A 23,394-nucleotide genomic window follows, 5' to 3' on the forward strand; every position below is an offset into this window, starting at 1 on the left:
TTTCTATGTTTTGCTTTATCTTGCTTTCTTTTCGTTTTTTTACTTGCATCCTCACGTTACGTACTAGTATTAATTTGTTGAAACATATGCCCACAGACCAAGAGATTACATTGTGATGTTCTTCAATTTGCTTCTAAAATTCATCTTGGGATATGCGCTACCGAAGTAATTTCACCATCGCAGAACCCACGCATCAATAATCGTGAATATGTTGCAATAAACTATTATCAGATATTCAAACATTGCACTTTTCTTGTGACATCTACAGCTGTACATTTATTCTATATGAATAATGTGTCTCTTAATCTGTTTATCTATATCTATATATATGAAGAGTTTGTTCGCGAAAACCGATAAGTCCATTTTTGAAGATTTTGAAGTACGGTCTCTGTCCTAAAGTACAGAGTAATACCTTTTAAATGATATATTGGTCATTACATAAATAAAGGTAAATTTTTTAAGTTATGGTCAAAAGAAATAAAAAATTTCTTATCATTCTCTTTATTTTTCTGGACCTTTAATCGCAAATATCTCCATTTGGCAAATATGGACTTATCGGTTTTTGCGAACAAACTCTTCATATGCATACATAAACATATGTATATGAATATTACATGCGTACATTATAATCTGAACATATGTATCTATGTTGATGTACCTTAACTTCCTTCTATTTGTAGAGAGGAATAGGAAGTTAGAATCGCTGAGCAAGTAAGAGTATTTAGATATAAAACAAAGTAGCTTAACACTAAATAATCCAAATGAAAACATTCATTCTGATTTATATGCAATTATGCTATAACAATAGTTAATATCTAAAGGAGAACCAATGAATTCCTGCACCTTGTGTAAGGGTTGGACATTAACGTTACCTGATGGTGTCCACGTATTAATATGTGCAAGATACAATCACACGGTATAGCAGAAGTGGCAAAACAACATTATTAGGGACAGTTTATTACTGTTACTGTACAATGACAACTCTATACGCATTTGTTTTGCCCTTTTAGGACAACGAAATCAATATACAAAGTCAAAGTCAAAGACATATTTTGATCTTCTTTATGCCTCTGAGTTTTTAGCGCAGAGTGACTATCACATCGGCAGAATGACCAAATGACCAAAATATTTGCCAAGTTTTCAATAATAGGCCTAACTGATATTCAGTCTGAACGATATCAAGACACCACGAAATATGACAGTATTGACTCCTTGTCACAGATACTTAGATACTGGAAATGACAGCGAATTTGACTGAATCGTGAACATGTATATATATATATATATTATATATATAAATATGTATATATATATGCCTACATATATGTATATCCCGAAAAAAGTGCAGTAACGCTAAATAGGAGGAATCATAGCAGAAACTTGTTAAACGTACAAACATCGCTTGTTGTACAGGTTCCGTCCGTTTTCATTACAATTCACTGCTACTGTAACACTTATGTTTTGTAGTTGTGTTTTTCGATGGCGTATTAAATGTCGGTGTTCCATTAGTATTACACGTTTTCTCAACAGCACACAGAAGACCACGATGACTGTTGATATACATGTGTAATCCAGCCTCTTTATTTAATCACAGAGATGCTCGCTCCCGAATCATAATATTTCAGGTGACGATGGAAGATAGAAGATTTAACAGATACAGTATTTGATATAATAGGTGTAAGAGGTACTACCTATCCGACAGCCATATATCGTCCCTAAATAGGGATGGCAAGGGAGACCAACGCAATGTGTCTTAACCCGAAGAGGGTGAAAGAAAGAACTCCTTTTCCAAAGCACATGGTCACTTTTATAATACATGTAGAAGGAGGGGCTCAATCTACAATATTCAAACAGAGGGATTTAACTTATAATAAAATAAAGCTGTAGGTTAATAGTGACCACTGTCAGTCCATGAGTCACTGACACCAGGACTCACATATTACATGATGGGGATGATGGGGGAGAACTTAGCACCGGTAGACAATGGGGAGACAGGTTATCCAGAATTATTACCTATACGAGGGAGTTTTGCGAGGCAATTCCGGTTGTTATTTTGCAGGGTTAAAGGTCAGGAGTTGTTATTTTGCAGGGTTAAAGGTCAGCAGTCAATATGCTTTTCACCACGTCGCTGCGTAGCAATAACAGTATGAGCAAACAGTGCAATCTTCCGGTTTGGGGAGGTGGGAAGGGAAAGAGTGGAATCTCTCTCCCCACCTGCCTGAAAAGCTCTAAACGTAAACATTCCGATCGACCACGAAAAGAAAACATTCCAGGACGTCCAGGGTGTCAGTTACACGCACGCACCGCAGAAGAACGGTGATAAATCAACTCATACAAGGTCGACCACTTACAGCAGCACTAGGCAATGACTAGTCCATTTGTGATCAGTAATTGCACAATGACCATCAGTTTTACAACTCTCAAACTTTAGACAGAGAAGTAAAAATAGAAGTGTAAGAACGTTCAGAAGTTTGAAGTTTGCCTGTTACAACTACATGTATCTTTGAAGTTGGAGTTGAATGATATACACTGATGAACAATTTTGCAATTATTCAACATGTTGATGGTCTACAGGTAGTCAAATGTGGCTTGATCTGTATCATATATAGTGTATAGCCGTATTTACATATTTTCTTAATTTATCTAGGAGGATAGGTAATAATTATGATATTGACTGGCCTTTCTTTCGGGAGGTACCAGATAAATATTGCCCGCACTGAAAACATATTGCCCTCGTCTTCGACTCGGGCAATATGCTTTCAGTTTAGGCAATATTTTCTGGTACCTCCCTCAGGGCCAGTCAATATTATATAAGTGTGTATGGGAGAAGTTAGGCTCCTAGGGAGGTAGGGTGTGTAGACTGACCACAGGATGTGATGACAAGTCGGGTAGGACAAAATTCGCAGAATAACATGCATGAGTTTTCCCTCAAGTCTGTAGTATTTAAAGTTTGGGTTTGTAGCAACAACACTCTTCAGTTTGATATATTACACTACATTACGTCGTCTTTCTTTCACGAAGATCAAAATACTTGCATATTTTGTGTATGTAAGTGTGTGTATATGCACTATATGTATATGTGTATGTTTATCCATTTATCGTTTGCGCATTAACCAGACGTTCATTTCACATACATTTATTTTTTAATCAATTATAACATCTTAATACTTGTATACCTTTCCTCCTGCATTCGCAAACTTCAGCTTGTGACTATTCTTACACCTTGATAGTTTTGTATCATTTGGATATGAAGGAAACAGAAATGAAGATATTACTTTTTGGTCCATTCTGAAATTCCTCGATCTCTCGTAGAAGTGGAAATGGTTGCTCACATCCAGTGCACCTCACCCTCCCTTCATCCTTGGCACTTTAAAGAACCAGTTGCTATGATACGGAGAGGGCAATACGATTCCGTCTTCTCCGTCACCAGGCTTCGAATGTTGAGATGGAAAGAGGTTCCGGATCATCTCAAGCACAGGAAAAGAGATGGTGAGAGAGATTTCTGAAGTAGAGGAACAAATCAGGGAGGGGTGTGAAGAATGGTTTGGAGGAAGAACCAGCAAGTGATATTCAATAGCAAAACACCAAAACCAAACCAAGCATGCCAAAGTAAACCAAAGCAAACCAAATCAAAGCATGCCAAAGTAAACCAAAGCAACCCAAATCAAAGCATGCCAAAGCAAACCAAATCAAAACAAAACAGACCAAAGCAAATCAAACTAAACCAAACTAAGCCAATCAAAGCAAAATAAAGATAAAACAATCTAAATGTGTGTAGCATTCTATTCTCTTATACATTCAATGGTAAGAGATTCCAGTTTTTGGGAGAAATGAGCATTTTCATCAATTCTTCTTATGGTATTATACAGATTGAAGCAAGGAAATCAAAGATGGCTTCTAAGTTTGGATCCCTTCCAAAGACGCTTTCAGTTGACACTGGTCAGAGTCTGTAAATCTTTACCTGATATTAAGGAATTTTCTCTTAAAAGGCATAAAGGCAGTATCCTGTTTCATATACGCACTGCCTTTACATTCTCGAGGAAAAGAAGAAAGAAGTTTAATGACGGGTCTATACACAAGTCTATACGCTGCTTTTAACCTTGTCGCTTGGCTACGAAAGGCGAGGAAGTATACTTTAAAAAAAATTACGTGATTGTTTATTCCGGAAATCGAATGGTACCAGACACTTAAACAGATATGAATACTTGAGTAGTACATTTTATGATGTGATATTTTTACAGCGATTATGAGACTGATACAGAAGGATTTTTTCTTAGTGCTGTCTTTAGGTTGGTTGTTTTAGCTGAAGTTATTATTACGACTATGGATGGGGAAAATAATAATGGAACAGAAGTGGTGCCATAAACATTTAACGGCCATCCTGCTGTTGCTCGTATCATGCCAAGTATCGACATGATTTTAACGCAGTGGATTTTACTCACGCTGTGAGGATATGTGTAGTTTTGATTCAGAAAAAACAAACACAAGCAAACAAGGAAGCATAATATAATACAAACCTTGAAAGTCTTAAACAAGTTCGCAGCGTTAAGCTCTACACCTGGGTATTTCAGTGGTGATAACATTCAAGGCTTAATGAGATATGTTCTCGTTGTCTTGCCATATATTTTGAACGCCATGATTGCATTTTTTTTTTTTGGAGGGGATGGAAGTACTGGACGTTTTGATTTCTGTCAGGTTTGATTATTTGTTTTATTTCTTCCTATTTGACACAAAGAAAATTATACATAGTATGATATTTGAATAACATAGCATTACAGAATAGTGGGGGGGGGGGTTTAATTATTCTGAATCTCAAGTTTATGTATATATATATATATATATATATATATATATATACATGTATATATAAACTATATATAAACAAACTGGTTATGCATTTTTGGCCAATAAAGAATGAGTTTATTAGACTCAAGATATATATATATATATATATATATATATATATATATATATACATTTATATGTAAAAAGGGAAAACTGATCAGAAATGAATGATAAATACTGAAAACTGTGAGCAAAGATAAAGGGTTTTCATCGGGATTCGAACCCGAGACCTCCGGATTACCAAAAATTTATTTATTTATTATTTTTTTTTTTTTTTGGGGGGGGGCAAACTTTATCAATTTGGGGGTGCTGAATCCAAAAAAGTTTGGTTCCATGTTTTTCAACCACATCTTCAGTCGCCATTTTGAATTTTAAAATGGCCGCCATAGCAAACTGTATTTTGACCCATATCTCATAAAGTGAGCATTGTAGAAGCTTCAAATTTGTAGCACAATGCATTGTTGTTATGTCAGACACTCTGATTTATCTTTTTTTGATAAAGTGGATTGTTTTCATACAATTTGCAGGCTGCCATTTTGAATTTCAAAATGGCCGCCATAGCAAACTGTATTTTGACCCATATCTAATAAAGTGAGCATTGTAGAAGCTTCAAATTTGTAGCACAATGCATTGTTGTTATGTCAGACACCCTGATTTATCTTTTTTTTGATAAAGTGGATTGTTTTCATACAATTTGCAGGCTGCCATTTTGAATTTTAAAATGGCCGCCATAGCAAACTTTATTTTGACATTTATCTCATAAAGTGAGCATTGTAGAAGCTTCAAATTTGGTGGAAAATGCATGGTCGTGATGTCAAACACTCAGATATATGTTTTTTGATTCAATTTGTAGGCTGCCATTTTGAATTTCAAAATGGCCGCCATAGCAAACTGCATTTTGACAATTATCTCATAAAGCGAGCATTGTAGAAGCTTCAAATTTGGTGCAAAATGCATGGTTGTGATGTCAGACACTCTGATATATCTTTTTTTTTGATATAGTGGATTGTTTTGATACAATTTTTAGGCTGCCATGTTGAAATTCCAAATGGCCGCCACAGCTTTTTTACCAATATCTCAGGCTGCAATTATTGTATAAGCATCAAATTTTAAAGAATGCACATGCTTGTGGTGTCCAACGTTCCAGTACAGCTGTTTCTAATTGTGGTTCAATTTAGATAGACCACCATGTTGAAATGCAAGATGGCCGCCATAGAATTATAATTCTGAGGTAAGCACCTTCCATAAAATTGTCCTAGTTAGACCAAATTCTTTTCCCGGTCACAGCCATTTTGTAATTCAAAATTACCGCAATAAATTCAAAATGTAAGGACAAGGTTCCAATGACGCCATAAAGCCATGCTGAGAGACACACACACACACACACACACACACACAAAAATGCGTATGGGGTGGCCCAGGGGTGGGGAGGGGGTGAGATGGGGTCCCATACCACTGTCCTATTGTGGGCAAGCGTGTAATATAATATCCCATATAGCCAGGCCAGTATAGACGTGCACGAGGTTCGCGTACTAAGCGCAAAAGCTATATGAGCTTAAAAATACACACGTAATTTGTTTTTGCCTCTCAGGCAACACATTATCTTACGTCGTGGAACTTCATCAATGATTAAACTTAATCCCTGTAATTAAATATTTGTACAAAAGCATGCATTGATACAATTAAAGGTGATCTTCAAAGAATTGATGCTGCCTCGAGAGAATGAAGACAAACAGGAAAAGTCTCACAATGGCTAGAAATGCCATGGTCACCATACCAGGCATTCCATTCACAAGCTTGTCTGTTTTAAGCCACAAAGTGAAACAAGGTTTTCTCGATATATTTCTGGAATAACACGGAATGAATTAGTAATCAGTAGGCTTTTTCCTGATTGCCCTTGTGCGGGTCATCCTCAATTATCAAGACTTCCAAGATGCTCACTGCTGTACAGCCAATGATTCTAAAACTGCAAAGGAGCAATAATAGCTCAGTTCTGTGGTGATTTGCATGCAACATAATTCCTCCACAATTTAGGGGACCATCACAAGAGGGTAATCTCAAAAATTTCAGCTGCATTGAAGCTGATGAATGTAGTGTTTGGCAATCCGGTATCGGAAACATTCAAGGTGGATCATATTCTAAAAAACGCTGAAGAGCTCTCTCACAGATGCACTGTGGGATTCCTCGGTGCCCTTGTTCGCTTCCGGTTGTCTCACGCGAGTCGCAGTTCCCATACGATTCAGTGGAGTTCTTTGTCTGCTTTTCCGTTGTAAGCCCCCCCCCCTTTTTTTTTTTCTTGGCTATAATTCAGCTTAAAAGAGTTGAAAGTGTCTAAACTTTACTGGTTTGCGGTCACTATTATAGAGTCATGGTTCACTACTGCAGGCCTTCAATGTGCTGGTCACATGATGGAAAGCGAAGAAATCTTCAACAAAAAAACTTCTGGATAAAGACAAAGCGTGATGTAAGTGCATGTGCAGCCAAAACCGGGGCAAGTTTGTCCCATGAGCTATCCCATAACGCATCTAAAACGCTGCTCTGCGCACGACACCTACTTACTGGCGATACCGAGAATCAAGTTCTAAGAAATATTCAAGTGATACTCGCTCTTTCTCAAGTGTTAATACTGAGAGAATCTCTCAGTATCAACTGTTATTGTTCTCTCAATTGTTCTCTCAGTATGAGAGAAAGAGCGAATCTCTCAGAAATATGTGTGCCAAAATAGACTGTTGTTGAAAACAGCATGAACTTTGTTTCATTTTTGTTTTTGATGATATGATAATAATAATAATAATAATAACAATAATAATTATAATAAGGTCTTATCTACCCAGGGTAGCCTCTTCAGTGTGACCACTGCTCTACCAGAGGGCCCTGGTATCACACCAACACGTGGACAACTTACTCAATATGCATATGTGTACATATGTATATATAATGTGTGTATATATCTGGGATAGTATGAGAAAGGCCAGACATTTAGCTCTTGCAATTAAAATACACCCTGTAAGATAGGATCCAAAGTCATTACGCTTAAGAGGATCACCACCTTCTCATTACATATCTAATGGTTCTACAGTCTGACAGACCTGTAATTATCCAGTCATTGCTGGACAATACTGTTATCGGAAGGTTCTAAGTCATTCCAAAATCACTTTTCATCTCTTAAATTCATGGCCTTCTCCTCACTTTTCATAAATACTACAGGGGAATATAATATGACATAGGATCCAAAGTCATTACGCTTAAGAGGATCACCACCTTCTCATTACATATCTAATGGTTCTACAGTCTGACAGACCTGTAATTATCCAGTCATTGCTGGACAATACTGTTATCGGAAGGTTCTAAGTCATTCCAAAATCACTTTTCACGAAACCCTCTCTTCGCAAGGCGGATGTACGAACGTCGTGCGAACATCGTTAGAACTACACAAAATATTGCAGGGTCGAGAGACAATTCTAGAGGCCTTAAATTCTTACGATGATTGTAAGAACGCCTTAAGTCGTTCATAGAAGGCTCTTACGTCTTTCGTAAGAATGCCTTACGAACGGAGATTCATACGGCGTTCTTACGAACAACTCTTCGTGTTTGTAAGGCGTTCGTAAGGGACCTTTAAGGTGTAGGTACACAATATTTGTGCAACTGTTGAGTTATAGGGGTATAAAGCCAAACGTGCGAAGTTGAAATCCTCACTTTGTTCTAGGTTGACAGAAATCATTTCTGTTAAATATGGGACCAAAAGGGAAGGCAATCAAATGGAAAAGAGGGAGATGAGGAGGAAGGAGCGAGAGGGAGAGTTGGAGTAACAACCTCCTCCTCCTCTACTTGTAGATGCAGCTGTAGTTGTAGTCTCCTTGGCACTACTGCTATCTTGAAGTATAAAACTTTCAACTGTTACAGAATTTTCGACAGGATACGGCAGCGCCGTTTTAACAACCAGAAAAAATATAAATAAAAAATCGTAAATGTTCTTACAAATGACTTGAGAATGCCGTGATTTGCACGTACGACCATCTTACGACAAAAAGAAATCGTAAGATGGCCGTAAGTCTGACGAAAGAATAACTCAAGGCATTCTTACGAAAAACGTACGAATTCTAGGGCCATAAATCATCTCGTTTCTCTAAAAGGTCTTAAGTTGTTCTTGCGAATTAAACAGTAATCGTACGAAATTCGTAAGAAGGCGGTATAAGAATCTGTGACTTATCTACAAATCTCTACGAACTCCAGAATTCGTACGAACAGTGACATTCGTACGAACTCATCGTTCGTACGAACCTTTGTGACCGCAGCTTTACACGTTAGTGCTTCAGCATGCTTGAGTTTGCACCTACAGCAACAAATAGCAGTCGAAATCCATCTTGAATTTCAAGAGTGGCGGCCATTAATAATCCATTACTTGAGTATTACAGAATGTATAGGCCCTATGTGTGTGTGCTTTTTTAAAGAATGTACACTTTACACCACCATATTATAACATCGATATGCCTGAAAGTTGCTCGTAACCGGAGATATAAGCTGAAAACAGCCATTTTGAATGTTAAGATGCCAGCCTCAAAAGTGATCTGCAATATCAGGGAGGGAAAAATGCATCTGAATAATCACCATCATGAGCCTGGTTTATGCCCGAATTGTGAAATTTCTGTATTGCTTACAACATGAGATATGGGTCAAAATATACATTCTGGTATGGCGGACATTTTGAATTTCAAGATGGCCACCTATAATATCGAAATGAACCATCGTTTCAGAAAAAGATGTTTCAGAATGTCAGATAGCATACGCCTGCTCTTTGCCCCAAATTAGAACCTTACATGTCTGACATCATGAACATGCTTTTACCATAAATTCATACTTTTCATAATGCTTACAACCTGAGACATGGGTAAAATATATCTTTAGCTATGGCTGACATCATGTCTGACATCATGAACATGCTTTTTGCTCTAAATTTATACTTTTCATAATGCTTACAACCTGAACCATGGGTAAAATATATTTTTAGCTATGGCGGCCATTCTTAATTTCAAGGTGGCTGCCTGAAAATTTAATCAAAACAATACACAATATCAGAAAATGATAAATGATTATAGGTGTATTAGAATGTCTGACATCATAAACACGCTCTTTGCATCAAATTTCAACCTTCTATGATGCTCACATAATGAAAATTGGATCAAAATGCAGTTTGCTATGGCGGCCATTTTGAAATTCAAAATGGCGGCTGAAGACGTGGTATAGGACAAAATGGAACCAATGTTTTGTTTTTTTTTTTTTTTTTTGATTCAGCACCCCCAGATTGACTAAGTCAGCTAAAAAAAAAAAAAAAAAAAAAAAAAAAAAATCGATTTTGGCACAAAAATCTCGCGGGACCCAATATTTCGACAAAGCAGACTGAACTATTTTTTTCCCTTCTGGTTTAGACCCAGAATCTCATTTTTGCTTATGATACTGCCTTTAGTTGTCGAGACTGAGCCACTGAATTTTGACGTGGCAAAACGGCCCGGGGATGCGGATTGGGCGGGAGAATTGTTTGAAACTGGAGCCTTTTACATGACCACCCGAGACGCGTTCATGGCAGCCGGATGCACGCAAGGTGGCCGGTGAGTGTTTCTTACCTTGTTGTTACAGCGCATTCCTGGGTGACGTGCACAGAACTCTTACACATAGAAGAATCACACCCATTCACAACCCGCTGAGCTCGGTGTCGCCACCGCGCGCCCCGGATGTGACGCCTCAGTGCACACGCCGCCATGTTGCTTAGCGGAACCTCAGCAGCTCCTCGCGAGTACGATACGGTCAACTCACTGATCGGACAGTATGACAGCCGCTCATAGCCCCTGATATTTACTTGAACTTGTAAACTGTCAAACTGGTACTTCTCAATCCAGCGTTGACCACAGAGTCATGTACTCATATTTATTTCACACTCTTCCCTGAAAGTTGTCTGTATTGAAACAGGTGTTTTTTCCCCTTTCGGATAGATCTATTTGACTTCGGAGACGTGATCTGCTTTGGTATAAAATAATCTAAGACGCGCGCCTGTCCTTGTCTGTGTCCTGCCATTTTTCTGATACCCCTCTCAACCCTATGTCTTGCATTTTTTCCCCTCCAATGATATTGTAAGAAGATGTGTTCGTGCTTTTGATTTTTCTCCCATTAAACAGGTCAAATTAAATTTCCAGTCAGTCCAGTTGTAAAAATCAATGATTTGTGGATATGATCATGTAATACATCTTCCCCATCTGACATATACTCGTTCAACATATTAGAAATTTGGAAGACAACATCACCTTAATTATCTATATTCCTGCTGTTATCATTATCATTAGTATAGTGTGTAGTACAATGTAGTTATCACTATTGCACATATTGGTATAGGAAGCAATAGGCCTATAGGCATATATACACTGTATATCTGTATACATGAAATAAAACAGAAATCGAGTTCATGCTAATCACCGACAATTTATTTCACCACACCCATTTTTGAGCGATTTGCAACAACACTTGAGAAAGAGCGAATCGCTCAAATATTTGTGTGCTGTAAATAAATTGTTGGTGATCAACATGAACTTGGTTCCTGTTTTACTTTCGATATCATGATATTGCTGCACCAACAAGTATATATATATATATATATATATATATATATATATATATATAGTTATCTACGTATGTAAATATATTATATGTATATATATATATGTATTCACACAATCACACACACACACACATTACAAGCATGAACTCCTTTCAAGATTGTCTTCCCACAAAAAACAGGAAGTTAAGTTGGACAGAGTTAATTTTCCTGATTTTTTTACAATTTATTTGACATTTATCAAGGTCAAAGTTGATTGCTGAGAATCAACCACAGTACAGTGATATACCATTTGCTTGAAGTACATGTACCATTATCATACCTAATACGGCGGCTATAATCACAGGCAGTACATGCGTCAGGAACATATTATGCAAATTAATGATAGGCAAGACCACCAGTGTCGCAAATTTGTGACAACTATTGTAATCACAAAAGCAAATGCATATACAAATGTATACATCTATAATGGACATGCAATAGGGCAACAACATAAAATTCATGAATAATGAACACTGTCTGGCAAGATTATCTAAGGCATGCTATAGTGCAAAATTTTACTTGCCCTTGATAGCTTCAAGCGTGATTCAAAAAGAAAATCCTAATGAGTGTAAAAACGCACTATGGTATAGTATGAAAACATATTGTGTTGATCCGCATGCACTATGGCAATATAAATCTACGAATTATGGACACTGAAAAGAACACCAAAGGCATTCCTGGCAACAGTATTAAAGGCAATACATTTGTAAATGTAAGATTTCACTTGTACTTGTTAGCTCAGCATGATTCAAAATCAAATCCTTAGTAATGAGTTTAACAAAAACTATCCCATACACTGTGTAGTATGAAAACATAATTTGGTAACAACATGTAAGCAAAACAAGTATCACAGATATATACAACAAATGTTGTATATCACGAAAGCAAATGCCTGTATAATCAACTATCATGCAATATAGCAACAACATAAAATCCATAAATAATGAACACTGTCGGGCAAGAATATCAAATGCATTCTTGGCATAACAATATCAACTAAAGGCAATACATGAACATCTGTATAATGCAAGATTTCACACGCACCCGTTTGCTTCAAACGAAATTCAAAGTGAAATCTAAAGAGTGTGAAAACATACTACACTGTATCTCAAAGTATGTACATATTGTAGGCAAAACAAGTGTCACAAATATGACAACTACATGCCTTGTATATCATGAAAGCAAATACATGTACAATCACTTAGCATATGGCAGCAAAATAAAACCATGAATAATGGACACTGGCAAGAATGATAAAAAAAAATATCAAAGGCAATACTGTATAATCCATGATTTCACTTGCACTTGTTCGCTTCAAACGCAATTCAAAATGAAATCCTTATGAGTGTGAAAACATACTATGGTATAGTACGAAATTTTAATGTGGCAACAATATGTAGGCAAGACAAGTCTCGCAAATACATGTATGACAAATATTGCATATTGCGAAAGCAATGTTTCATGAACATGCATTAAATTGGCAATGTGGCAACAACATAAAAATAAATCCATGAATAATGGACAATGTCTGGCAAGAATATGAAAGGCATTCTTGGCAATGATAACAAAGGCAATACATTCATATGCATGTAGTGCAAAATTGCACTTGCTCTTGTTAGGTTAAGCACCATTTAAAATAAAATCCTGCAATATAGTTTGAAAGAACAGATGTGAATGTGATAAAAACCTAAAATAGCAATAGACCTCAGAACGCTTTATCCTGGCGAGGAAAGCGCATTATTTAGAAACAAGACACCAAACAGGTTAGTCATTGCATTCTTCATCAGCGACCAGGATGCGATGTCATGGTAGATTAAAATCCGACGTTTCTGAAGCAGACATACACACAAGGGTATATGTCTGCTCCTGGTCGGACGGATTTCAAAACTAAAACTCAAATTTCAAACACCTAACATGCAAAATTAAAATTTGTTCTTCTGCATGTACCCTCATGAGATGTTGTGGAAAGTTGAATAAAGTTGGTACAGCATCTGCCCGCAGCCTTGTTATCTGGCTGGTGCGACTGAAGTACTTCTCTTCAAAGTGGTCAGAACACAAGGTAGAGTATGGTTTGGGAATCCAGTGGTCTCTTCTCATGTTCACAATCCATCTTTGGCGAAGAGCAACACCCCTTCTTGGAAATCTAGGATTTTTAACACACAGAGAACATATGATACATGTGAAAATTATTACCATATCAGATTTGTATAGAACTCATATTCATAATCATAAAACATGTGTACCTACAATACAACTATGGCAAGCGTGATGACGATTGCATGCATGGACATGGTCCATGGAAAGCTCCTGATAAGATTAATAACAAGGCACTGGCAGCTGACAGTTTATATCCAATATCACCCCTAACTTTGTTGTAAGAGACTTACATGTCAGCGCAATAACAGTTAGTGAGTTACGCATCAGTCGGGTCTAGCTAATTCAGACAGAAGTAAAAATAAACAGATAAAGGTTACCAGAAATTGGGCAGAAACTAGAATCTACAGACTCAGTACTGACGTGACACTGACATTACCTAGTATAAAGTAAGTACAGTTTGAGTAATATACTAGAATAGTTAAATTTATTTAGTATTATCAATATCATTGGAACTTCAGTCTACCCTACAACTGTTCGTACTACTACTACTACTACTATTACTCTACTTTAATACCAGAGTACACAGTCAGTCTAGACAATGTAATATCTACTAAACGACTGTAGTGTTGTCACTGACACTGACCCACCACTGGTACTGTGACTCTAGCTAGACAAGAATAAATCTACGTGTAAAGTTTACACCTATGCTCAAATTTACATAAATAGATAGTACTTTTTTCATGTACAAAGCTGCTTGCCCCAATACACAAAGTACAGAGTGTATAGCCCCAGGGCCTAAATTAGGCCTACTTGATCTTTTTTATTTTGCATCATTTTGGTAGTTGGTGGTAAACACATATGTCGACGGCAAACACAAAATCCAGTGTCTGGGACTACCTTTGCTACTGCGCTCACAAGAAAGCCAACATACGACCGATCCGCGTAATTGTAACGTTACTTGGGGAATTAATTACTTGTTATTCTCATCATGGCTTGGTGTCAAACTTACCTGTTTCCAAATCCTTTTGTCAAGTGATTTGTGCAGTTTACAGCCGCACAATACGGCATTTTAATGCCTCGTTCAGGGTCAGAAAAACACGGTGCAACATGCAGTCACTGTATGTGGATAGCGTCTGCTGGGATTTGCACGCAAAAAAGTTCCGCTAAGCAAAATGGCGGACGTCACGTGACAATGAGTCGAGCGACGGCGACAAAACGGGTGGCGAGTGATTCTTCTATGTGTAAGAGTTCTGTGGTGACGTGCGGTTATTTCATTGTTATTTCAACCTTTTAAAGGTCATGTCTCTGTGTTGTGAATATTTGCGCGTAATACATACTGAAAAATTATCTTGTATAAACCTGTACGTGGTATTGATTTTAAGAGTTTTTATATAAGGGAAAAGGTTTTAGTGAATAAGACCATTATTATGATCATAACTATGTTTATTATCAGTATCATTTCAACACACACTTGAACATCCTGCTTCCAGCAATTATGATACCACTCTCTTTCCTCATCTACACCGAAATTACACGAGTTATTCCTAAGCTGTGGTGTCGGCACTCAAAATATATAAGAATTGTGTATTACAAACTGTAAACAATCTACTCTTCAAAAGCAAACAATACTTCGAGATGGATCCGAAATACAGCGTTGACATCGACACCGACTTGGATTGGGTGATCGCCGAGCAGAGACTCCTAAAGTTTGGGTACTTTGGCATGGCACAGCCCTTTGGTGTGCGCTTGGTCGTCTTCTGTGTGGAGGGGGTCCTCATGAATAACCAACTCTGCCGTATAAGTGGTAAAGATCATTGTCCTTAATACGTCTTCCCATGTAATCAAATCAATTAGTCAGTTCAGCTAGTTCAAGACTAATTTAGTTTTTTACCAGCAAATGAACATACTGTGGCTATTCTACATTATCCTTCACTATAAAAACCTCGATAGACTACCTGACAGGACGATTATGAACGTCAGCCTGTTTGACATAAGTTGTGTAATTATCTATTACTGCAGATAAAATGATACATTATTCAAATTGAATCAAGCTCAGATTTTTTATATCAAGGTTAATGTGTTTTTCGCAAATTGCAACCATGCGAAAGGATTTCATATGAAGTCTCAGAGAGAGAGAGAGAGAGAGAGAGAGGCCATAACACTTAATTTTCGCCTCAGTTGCGGTAAACAATGACATATCAAATATCAAAATAGACGAAACACTTCTAACTTTCTGGAAATTTGCCAAAACAAAAATACGAAATTAGAATATCCTTATACCAGCTTGCCGAGTACTTCCTTTTGATAAGGAAATTTGAAAAAGAAAAAATGTTGCCCCTGATATATTTGAGAATGAGAAGATGCGTTAACTTGTAGTAACTAAAAATAACAATTTTTCTGAATTTTATTAAAATAAACATGAAAAGTTGTGAGGGCATTAGGGCATCAACTCGCTCATTTGAATACTCATATAGGACTGGTCAAGAAATGTTTGCCCCACACTCATCACCATGTGCAAACATAGAATTCTGGTAAAACTTTGTCAACTAACTTTCGTTTAAAACTGGGCATCTCGTTATTGCCTTTTTAGTTGTACAGAGAAATGAATAGATATCTGTGTTATAGCTATTTGTCTTCATCTCTTTCTCTCTCTCTGCTTATAGATCATGGATGCTATCGTATATTTCTTAGTCTGAGATGCCTCATGAATAAGTGTGCAATGAGAGCGTATAGTGTCATGTTATTCTAAGGAATTTCTGCGTGCCATCATGTTTTCAAATAGTGTCTTAATATCTAAGTTTGATTAAAAATCTATCGGTATGTTTTGCACTGCGCATCAGATTTAAGTAGGTAATGGGAGAGAAGCTTTCCGATAAAGTTTGTACTCATTGTGATAATAAACTACAATATCGAATCGTTACTTTGATCATGGAGGTGAAAGAAGAAGGAAAGGGCACTGGAATAGAGTCCCTTGAACCATACTCGGTGCCGCGCTCCCCAAGAGACCATTCCACTAACTAGATTACTACCTCTCACCCTTCTGCTATACATGATTTAAGACATATCAAAGTGTAATTGACATCCCCGTTTAAGAGTGAATGTATTACATGCGCCTACTTTAAACAGCAAATATATGAAACACCTGTCTGGTTAATTATAAATAAACAAATAAACGTGAACCCGAACCCCTTCTTCTTTATTTGTTTTTCACAGCTCTTCCTTATGTGTATTTGAAAACACCTGCACAAACAGTGGAATATTTTATGTTTGCATATCCGTAGAGTCAATTCAGCGAACACAACCATCGATGTTACTTTTAAATTGCAGGAAACACGCTCAAAATAGATTTGTGGTATAATATACATTTACACCACTTAATTTCCCCTTGTGCGCCACACATTCACAATGATGGATCTCTATCGTTTTCATCCATAATCTTTGACAGACTCCGAGTGCCGTTCGTACAATCGAAGAGACATCGTGGGCATTCAGATGTTGAAGGATGACGGAATAGATGTGCGTTTGGTAGCAGGTAGGTCCGTTGCTCATAACACTTTAATCATGCAAAAAAAAAAAAAGAGAGAAGAAAACGTAGTGAAAGAGACTATGACAGATTAATTTTCCCACTTTTGTCCAGTGTTCATTTCTATATCAAAACATAACACAAATGACTAGGTATATATATATATATATATATATATATATATGTACATATATATATATATATATATATATATATATATATAAACCCTTCAAAAAAAGTTTGGAAATCTGACTTCAGTTGCAAATTTCTCCAGTTTGTAAGCACTATACAATATATGCTTGATATCAATGGAAAGATTGTTAAATTTTCTTTAAAATGATATCCTACTCATTATCATTATGCTATCAAGTAAAGAACTGTACTCAAACGTGTCTGATAAGGTCTACATTGAAAAGTTGCAAAACGAACAAGAGCTGTCCTTATGAATGAGAATGGTCGTGAAGAGTACATAAAGAACAATGTTCTTTTGTGTTATGTCTTTTGTTCTCAACTCGTCAGCCATGAAGGCAAACTTCAATAGACATCTGAACTTCACATTTAAGTTTTCAGTGGTGGCATGCCGGGCAATTTTGATAGCCCATCAAGTTTTATGGTTGGACATCATGCCATTTATAAGCAATGTTCAAAAACCCCGCGCGATAGGGGAAATTCAAGCTGAGATGCTTCAAAAAGATGACAATGCAAAACCACATAGAGCGAGACATGTGCGCAACTTTCGAGAGAGAGAGAGAGAGAGAGAGAGGGGGGGGGGGCATCATTAGAATGGCCTGCATGCAAGCCTCAACTCCATAGAACATTTTTGGGATCAACTTGGTCGAGCTGTGGGGAAGAGGGTCACAAATGCAACGACATATAGGCAGGACTACGTCAGATACTGGTTGACGCCAATCAACAGCATGAGGACACGGTGCCAGGCGGTGGTGCAAGCATTTGACTCGTCCACCAGATGCTGAGCCCCGATCATGTTCATTGGCCAAATAAAGACAAAGTAAACATAAAGTAAACACAAAATAACGACAAAATGAAGACAGAATAAAGATAAAATTCCAATGAAATTAAGACCATGCCATTTCACCTCTTTATGTCTTTGTTGCGGTTAATGTGGCGAGGTTCTGTGAGATGAAATGGTTTAAATCATGATCGTTTGTGTGTGTGTGTGTGTGTGTGTGTGTGTGTGTGTATGTGTGTGTAATGCTGTGTATGTGTGTGTGTGTGTTCATCTGTTTGGTTGAATGCATACATGTTTCACTCTATAAAAATGCTGATGTTCTATACAGTAAATGAACACCAAAGAAAAAATGGGGAACTCACTCATCAGGAGGAAACTGCATTACGGACGTCAAAAATTGGGTCTTTGCAGCTTTTCAATTCTGACTTTACCTCACATTTGTAAGCACTGCACCTCCATGTATACGATAATCATAACAAGTATGGTATCATTTCAAAGAGAATTAAACAATCTTTTTGTGGTACTAAGCACAAATGAATCATTTCTAAGAAAAGATGAGAAATGATTGATCAAACTCAAATTTCCAAACTTTTTTTGAAGGGTTTATATACAGTATAATTAAACTCTCTAAAAAATCGAGTGAAAATATTCACTCTTAAAAGAGTGAATACAAAAAAAAAAGAGTGAATTAAGAGTGAAATTGGAGTGAATTTTGAGTGAAAATGTTCATTTTCACTCATTTTGGAGTGACCTCAGGGATCACTCGTAGATTTTGGAGTAATCCCTGAGGTCACTCTAAAACGAGTGAAAATGAACATTTTCACTCAAATTCACTCCAAATTTCACTCTTAATTCACTCTTTTCTGTATTCACTCTTTTAGGAGTGAATATTTTCACTCGATTTTTTTTAGAGAGTATATGATAAATATATATATAGATCTACAGATATAAGTACGCAGCAATTTCACTGTCGTTGTCGATGTCGTTGCTACAGCAACCACCATGATCAAGAGGGGGGAAAAATGATTCTCCGTGACCCAAGATTAAGACGACGTGCAAATTATAACTAAAAATAGATATTCTCGAACAAATACTATCATGTGTGTACATAGTTTCATAATACAAATAATGTGTTAGTTTCAGGAATTTCAAGTATTACCATGGCAACAAGAGCAGGTTTTAGCATTTTCATGACCTTGAATGACTCGGGCTTAAATTGCAGTCGATTGAGTAACTGTGAATCTATGGATGTAGTAGACTGCTTTCATTCAATTTGATTTTCATGCAATGTAAAATTGGAAATATAAGGTTTATCCAAAAAAAAAAAAAATCGTTACCATAAGGGAGAAGCGGTTAAAATTCTGATAGGCTCAATATCTTAATCTGCGTAAGATATCTGCATCTGATGGGCAGAATTCGATGCTTCTAGACAAAAAAGAACTTTTCTTTCACTACGTACGCCGCTGGAGTTTGGCTTTGTGCTTTATAGTGCTCTTTTTGGGGGGAGGGGGACTTTCAAAGTTCCCTGCATGTTTTCATACTAATATCTGGGATAGCTACAGATGGAAGTTTATAGATTCTGACATTGATCCTAGGAAATTTTCACCATTTTTTTTTTTTTTACATAAGATCACAAAAGTATTGTAGTTTCATTTTGTGAAACAAATGTGTTGTAGTTCCATTTTTTTTGGTAGTTTCAACAGTGCTGTAGTTTCATTTTTTATTTTTTCTACCTTATTTGATTTTATGTCAGTTGACTCTGGTTCCTTTGATTTTGTTTTATACATCTGTTTGCAGTTTCAATAAGTCATTATTCGCTCTCTTATGTATTTTCTGAGGGCCCCATATCGTACAAGTTTGTTTTGCTTTTAGTGGGACCCTCCATTTCCATTCCCATCCTTATCTAATGTGTACTTTGCATATGTGTATCCTTAAAAATAATCACGTTTTACTCATTAACACGTGTATTTTGTTAATTTACGTTTTTGAAATTATTACAAATACATTCTGCTTATGCATTGTATAAAATTTTCCTGTTTATTTGATGGAAATAAAAATAAATTTGAACCTTGATAAAAAAGTAAGCTTTTACTTTCTTTCTTATAGATTATTTACTCAACTAAATAGATTATTCACTCATTATTTATCTAGCCATCCACGTCCCACAAGCTTTGCTTTTTAATGGATCACTGTTTTCCATAATCGAATCTATTTTCCGCACGTCCACGAAGTATATATATGTATTGTTCCTCCTAATAAAAATAAATTTGAACCTTGATAAAAAAGTAAGTTTTTACTTACTTTTTTAGAGAATATTTACTCAACTAAATAGATTATTTACCCATTATTTATCTAGCCATCCACGTCCCACAAGCTTTGCTTTTTAGTGGATCACTATTTTCCATAATCGAATCTATTTTCCGCACGTCCACGAAGCATATATGTATTGTTCCTCCTAATTATTGTATATATATATATAAACATATATATGTTGTTATATACATGTAATTTATCTCGGATATTACATGAATCTTTTGCAAATTTTTGAACAATATCATTTCATCACATGTATACTTTGTACTATGTTTTGATTTTTGTTGATTGGAAATTTGTACTATGTTTTTTTTTTTCGTTGAATGGAAATAAACTATGATTGAATTGAATTGAAAAAAAATATTATACACTCTTCAAATAATCGTACAGGTGTAATAATCGAATAAGGCTGCATTCAAAAGGGACACGGTTGTATAAGTTTTGAAATTATGGACCATCAGCATTATCTTCATGATAGGTCAGTGAACAGAGAAATAATTATGCTAATAACAAGGGGTTTATATTCTTTCGTAATTTGAACATAATTGCCAAGAGCAATACTACTACATAATTATCTCGTTTTACAAGAGCATAGGAAATTTCAACTTCATTTTCTTAGTGTTTGACGAGAGTTCAGCTGTGTGTTCGTTTGAAGTACTTTGTATTCGTAATTGATAACCCTTGGCTTAATGACTTTTAATCTGTCATTTATCTGCCTTTATGCTTTATATTCAATTCACAAGAGCGCCTCAGAAAACTAAAAAAGAGTAAGACAATCAAAACCAAACCAAACATTAAATTTTGATGTAAGCAGAACAAGACCGTTTTCAGTAGAGAGGCATCAGACGCAATGTCCCCAACCCTATTCTCCTACAAGCCATAGAAATTTGAGTTTGTTTATGATGAAGACGTACTGTACACTTTCAAAAGAATGAAAAAGAAATGCAGCGGAATATCAACATGAAACAAAACAAAGTTGATAAAAAAGGGGGAAATTCACGTTTCTACAGCGTGCATGGAGATTTAAGTTGAGTAGGAAACAGGCATTGCTTCATTATATCAATAGTCAGTGGTATCCTCGGCCACGGCACGAATCATTTTATTGATGAAGAAGGAGTGCCCTATATTTTGCAAGGGCAGTAAAGTCGCCGAACCTCGAATGTCTGATTTATTTGTACGGCTGTATTATCAATGTTCCAATTACAAACCCTCAAACCATACTTAAGCTATATAGTGAATAACCTCCCTTCAGGATTGTTCTCTCTCGCCCACAAGTGAGCATGGGTCATGTTGATTTTGATTTATAGAAATGCAAATATCACATGAGGTCTGTGTGACTCAGAATCTCCTGCGATAAGTGTCATTGTTGTTTATCTTTTTGTTCATTTATGCTTACCTAGTATTATTTTTACAGGCACAGCCAGCCGTCATGTCGATAAAAATGTTTGTTCTGCTTGGTATATTCACGTGATTTATGTGCTAATCAGAGACGAAGGGAGAAATTCAGTCCAAATCACACAAAGAAAAATACAAGTCATGCCATTTATAGGTTTGGCATGTCTTTACGAAACAGCAATATTAGTAGCAGGAGCAAATTAAATGAGTCGACCATAATGTCGTCGCTCTTACTTAAAGGACAAATCCACCTTCGTATATACATGAAGATTGAGTGGGTGCTGTTCGTTATTCCGAAGGTAGGTTATTCTGAAGGTTCGTTGGTCCGAAAGTTCGTTAATCCGAAACACACTAATTCCCTACACATAGAGGTTCGTTAATCCGAAAATGGAAAGGGGTTCGTTAATACGAAAATTTGTGGCGTTATTGTGGTTCGTTATTCCAAAGGTTCGTTAATCCGAAAATGAAATAGGGTTCGCTATTCCGAAGGCTCGTTTATCGGAAAATAAAAAAAAGGATTTGTTATTCCTAAGGTTCGTTCATCCGAAAATGAAATAGGGTTCGTTATTCCGAGGTTCGTTGATCCGAAGTGATATAGGGTCTGTAACGAACCTTCGGAACAACGAGCTTTGTTTCATTTTCGGATTAATGTATACCTTCGGAATAACAAACCTCATCACATTTTCGGATTAACGAACCTTCGGAATAACGACCCTTCGGACAAAAGAACCTTCCGAATAACGAACCTTCGGAATAACGAGCTGTAACCGATTGAGTGAATGCAACGATGGTAGTAGAACACAGCAAAAATTTGGGGAAAGTCGGACAATCAGTTATGAAATTTTAAACTATCTGCCCAGTCACTGCTGGATGTGCTAGGCTACTACAGTGATAGATGTCACTCGCGTTCAACGATATAAGGAAAATATAAAGAGAATTTCACAAAACTTTACTTTTTGAAAAAGTGCAAATTTACTCGACTTGTCACTAACGTATATAAAGGGTAATATTATTCCCCCGGCTTCTGAAAGAGGCAAGTCGAGAGTTCATTTATTATGAATTATTATTATTATTGTAGGAAAGTGAAAATATGTTGAATTTTCGTTATGTCTTCATTACATCGTTTATAATTGTACACATGTGACATCATAGGTTGTAGTAGTCTTCTTATCCGGCTGAGCAGAGACTTCAAAAATTCATAAATTTTGGAATGGATTGTCTGATTTTCCTCAAGCTCTCACTGATGTCTTCTACTAATATTGCTGCATTGACTCAATCCACATGTTTATAAAGGTGGACTTGTCCTTTATGACTTGCAATTCATAACACATCTTTACTACATTTCTCTTTCAGAATGAATAAGAAATACCCTTGCATAGGCAAGAATTTATGTGGGTGATTAGTGGGAAAATGTGTGGTTTTATGCTGCCATGTGAAAGAATATTAAGAGAACGTTACGTTGAATAGAAACTTCACGACTTGTATAACAGATTTATTGGATACATTGAACAAATTGACCTGATCAGAAGTTTGTAGCTGATATTTCGGTTTTCTTGTGATTTTGTAATAAGAACATACATGACATTTTTCGTGCTCATAACTGAT

General features: G+C 36.5%; 1 protein-coding gene across 1 annotated transcript in view; it reads left to right on the forward strand.

Annotated features, from left to right (window-relative positions):
- Nucleotides 1–23,394, forward strand: part of LOC139743514 (N-acylneuraminate cytidylyltransferase-like) — a 46,567-nt gene that overhangs the window by 13,684 nt on the left and 9,489 nt on the right. Inside the window, exons 3-6 of the mRNA XM_071653993.1 lie at nt 3,313–3,489; nt 10,310–10,451; nt 15,208–15,392; nt 17,034–17,120. Coding sequence (XP_071510094.1) covers nt 3,313–3,489; nt 10,310–10,451; nt 15,208–15,392; nt 17,034–17,120 — 591 coding nt within the window. The remainder of the gene's footprint in view (nt 1–3,312; nt 3,490–10,309; nt 10,452–15,207; nt 15,393–17,033; nt 17,121–23,394) is intronic.

Source organism: Diadema antillarum, unplaced genomic scaffold (assembly GCF_040938485.1).
Source record: "Diadema antillarum isolate AM-2024a unplaced genomic scaffold, OU_Dant_1.0 seq00001090_RagTag, whole genome shotgun sequence".
In the NCBI taxonomy this organism is placed as follows: domain Eukaryota; kingdom Metazoa; phylum Echinodermata; class Echinoidea; order Diadematoida; family Diadematidae; genus Diadema; species Diadema antillarum.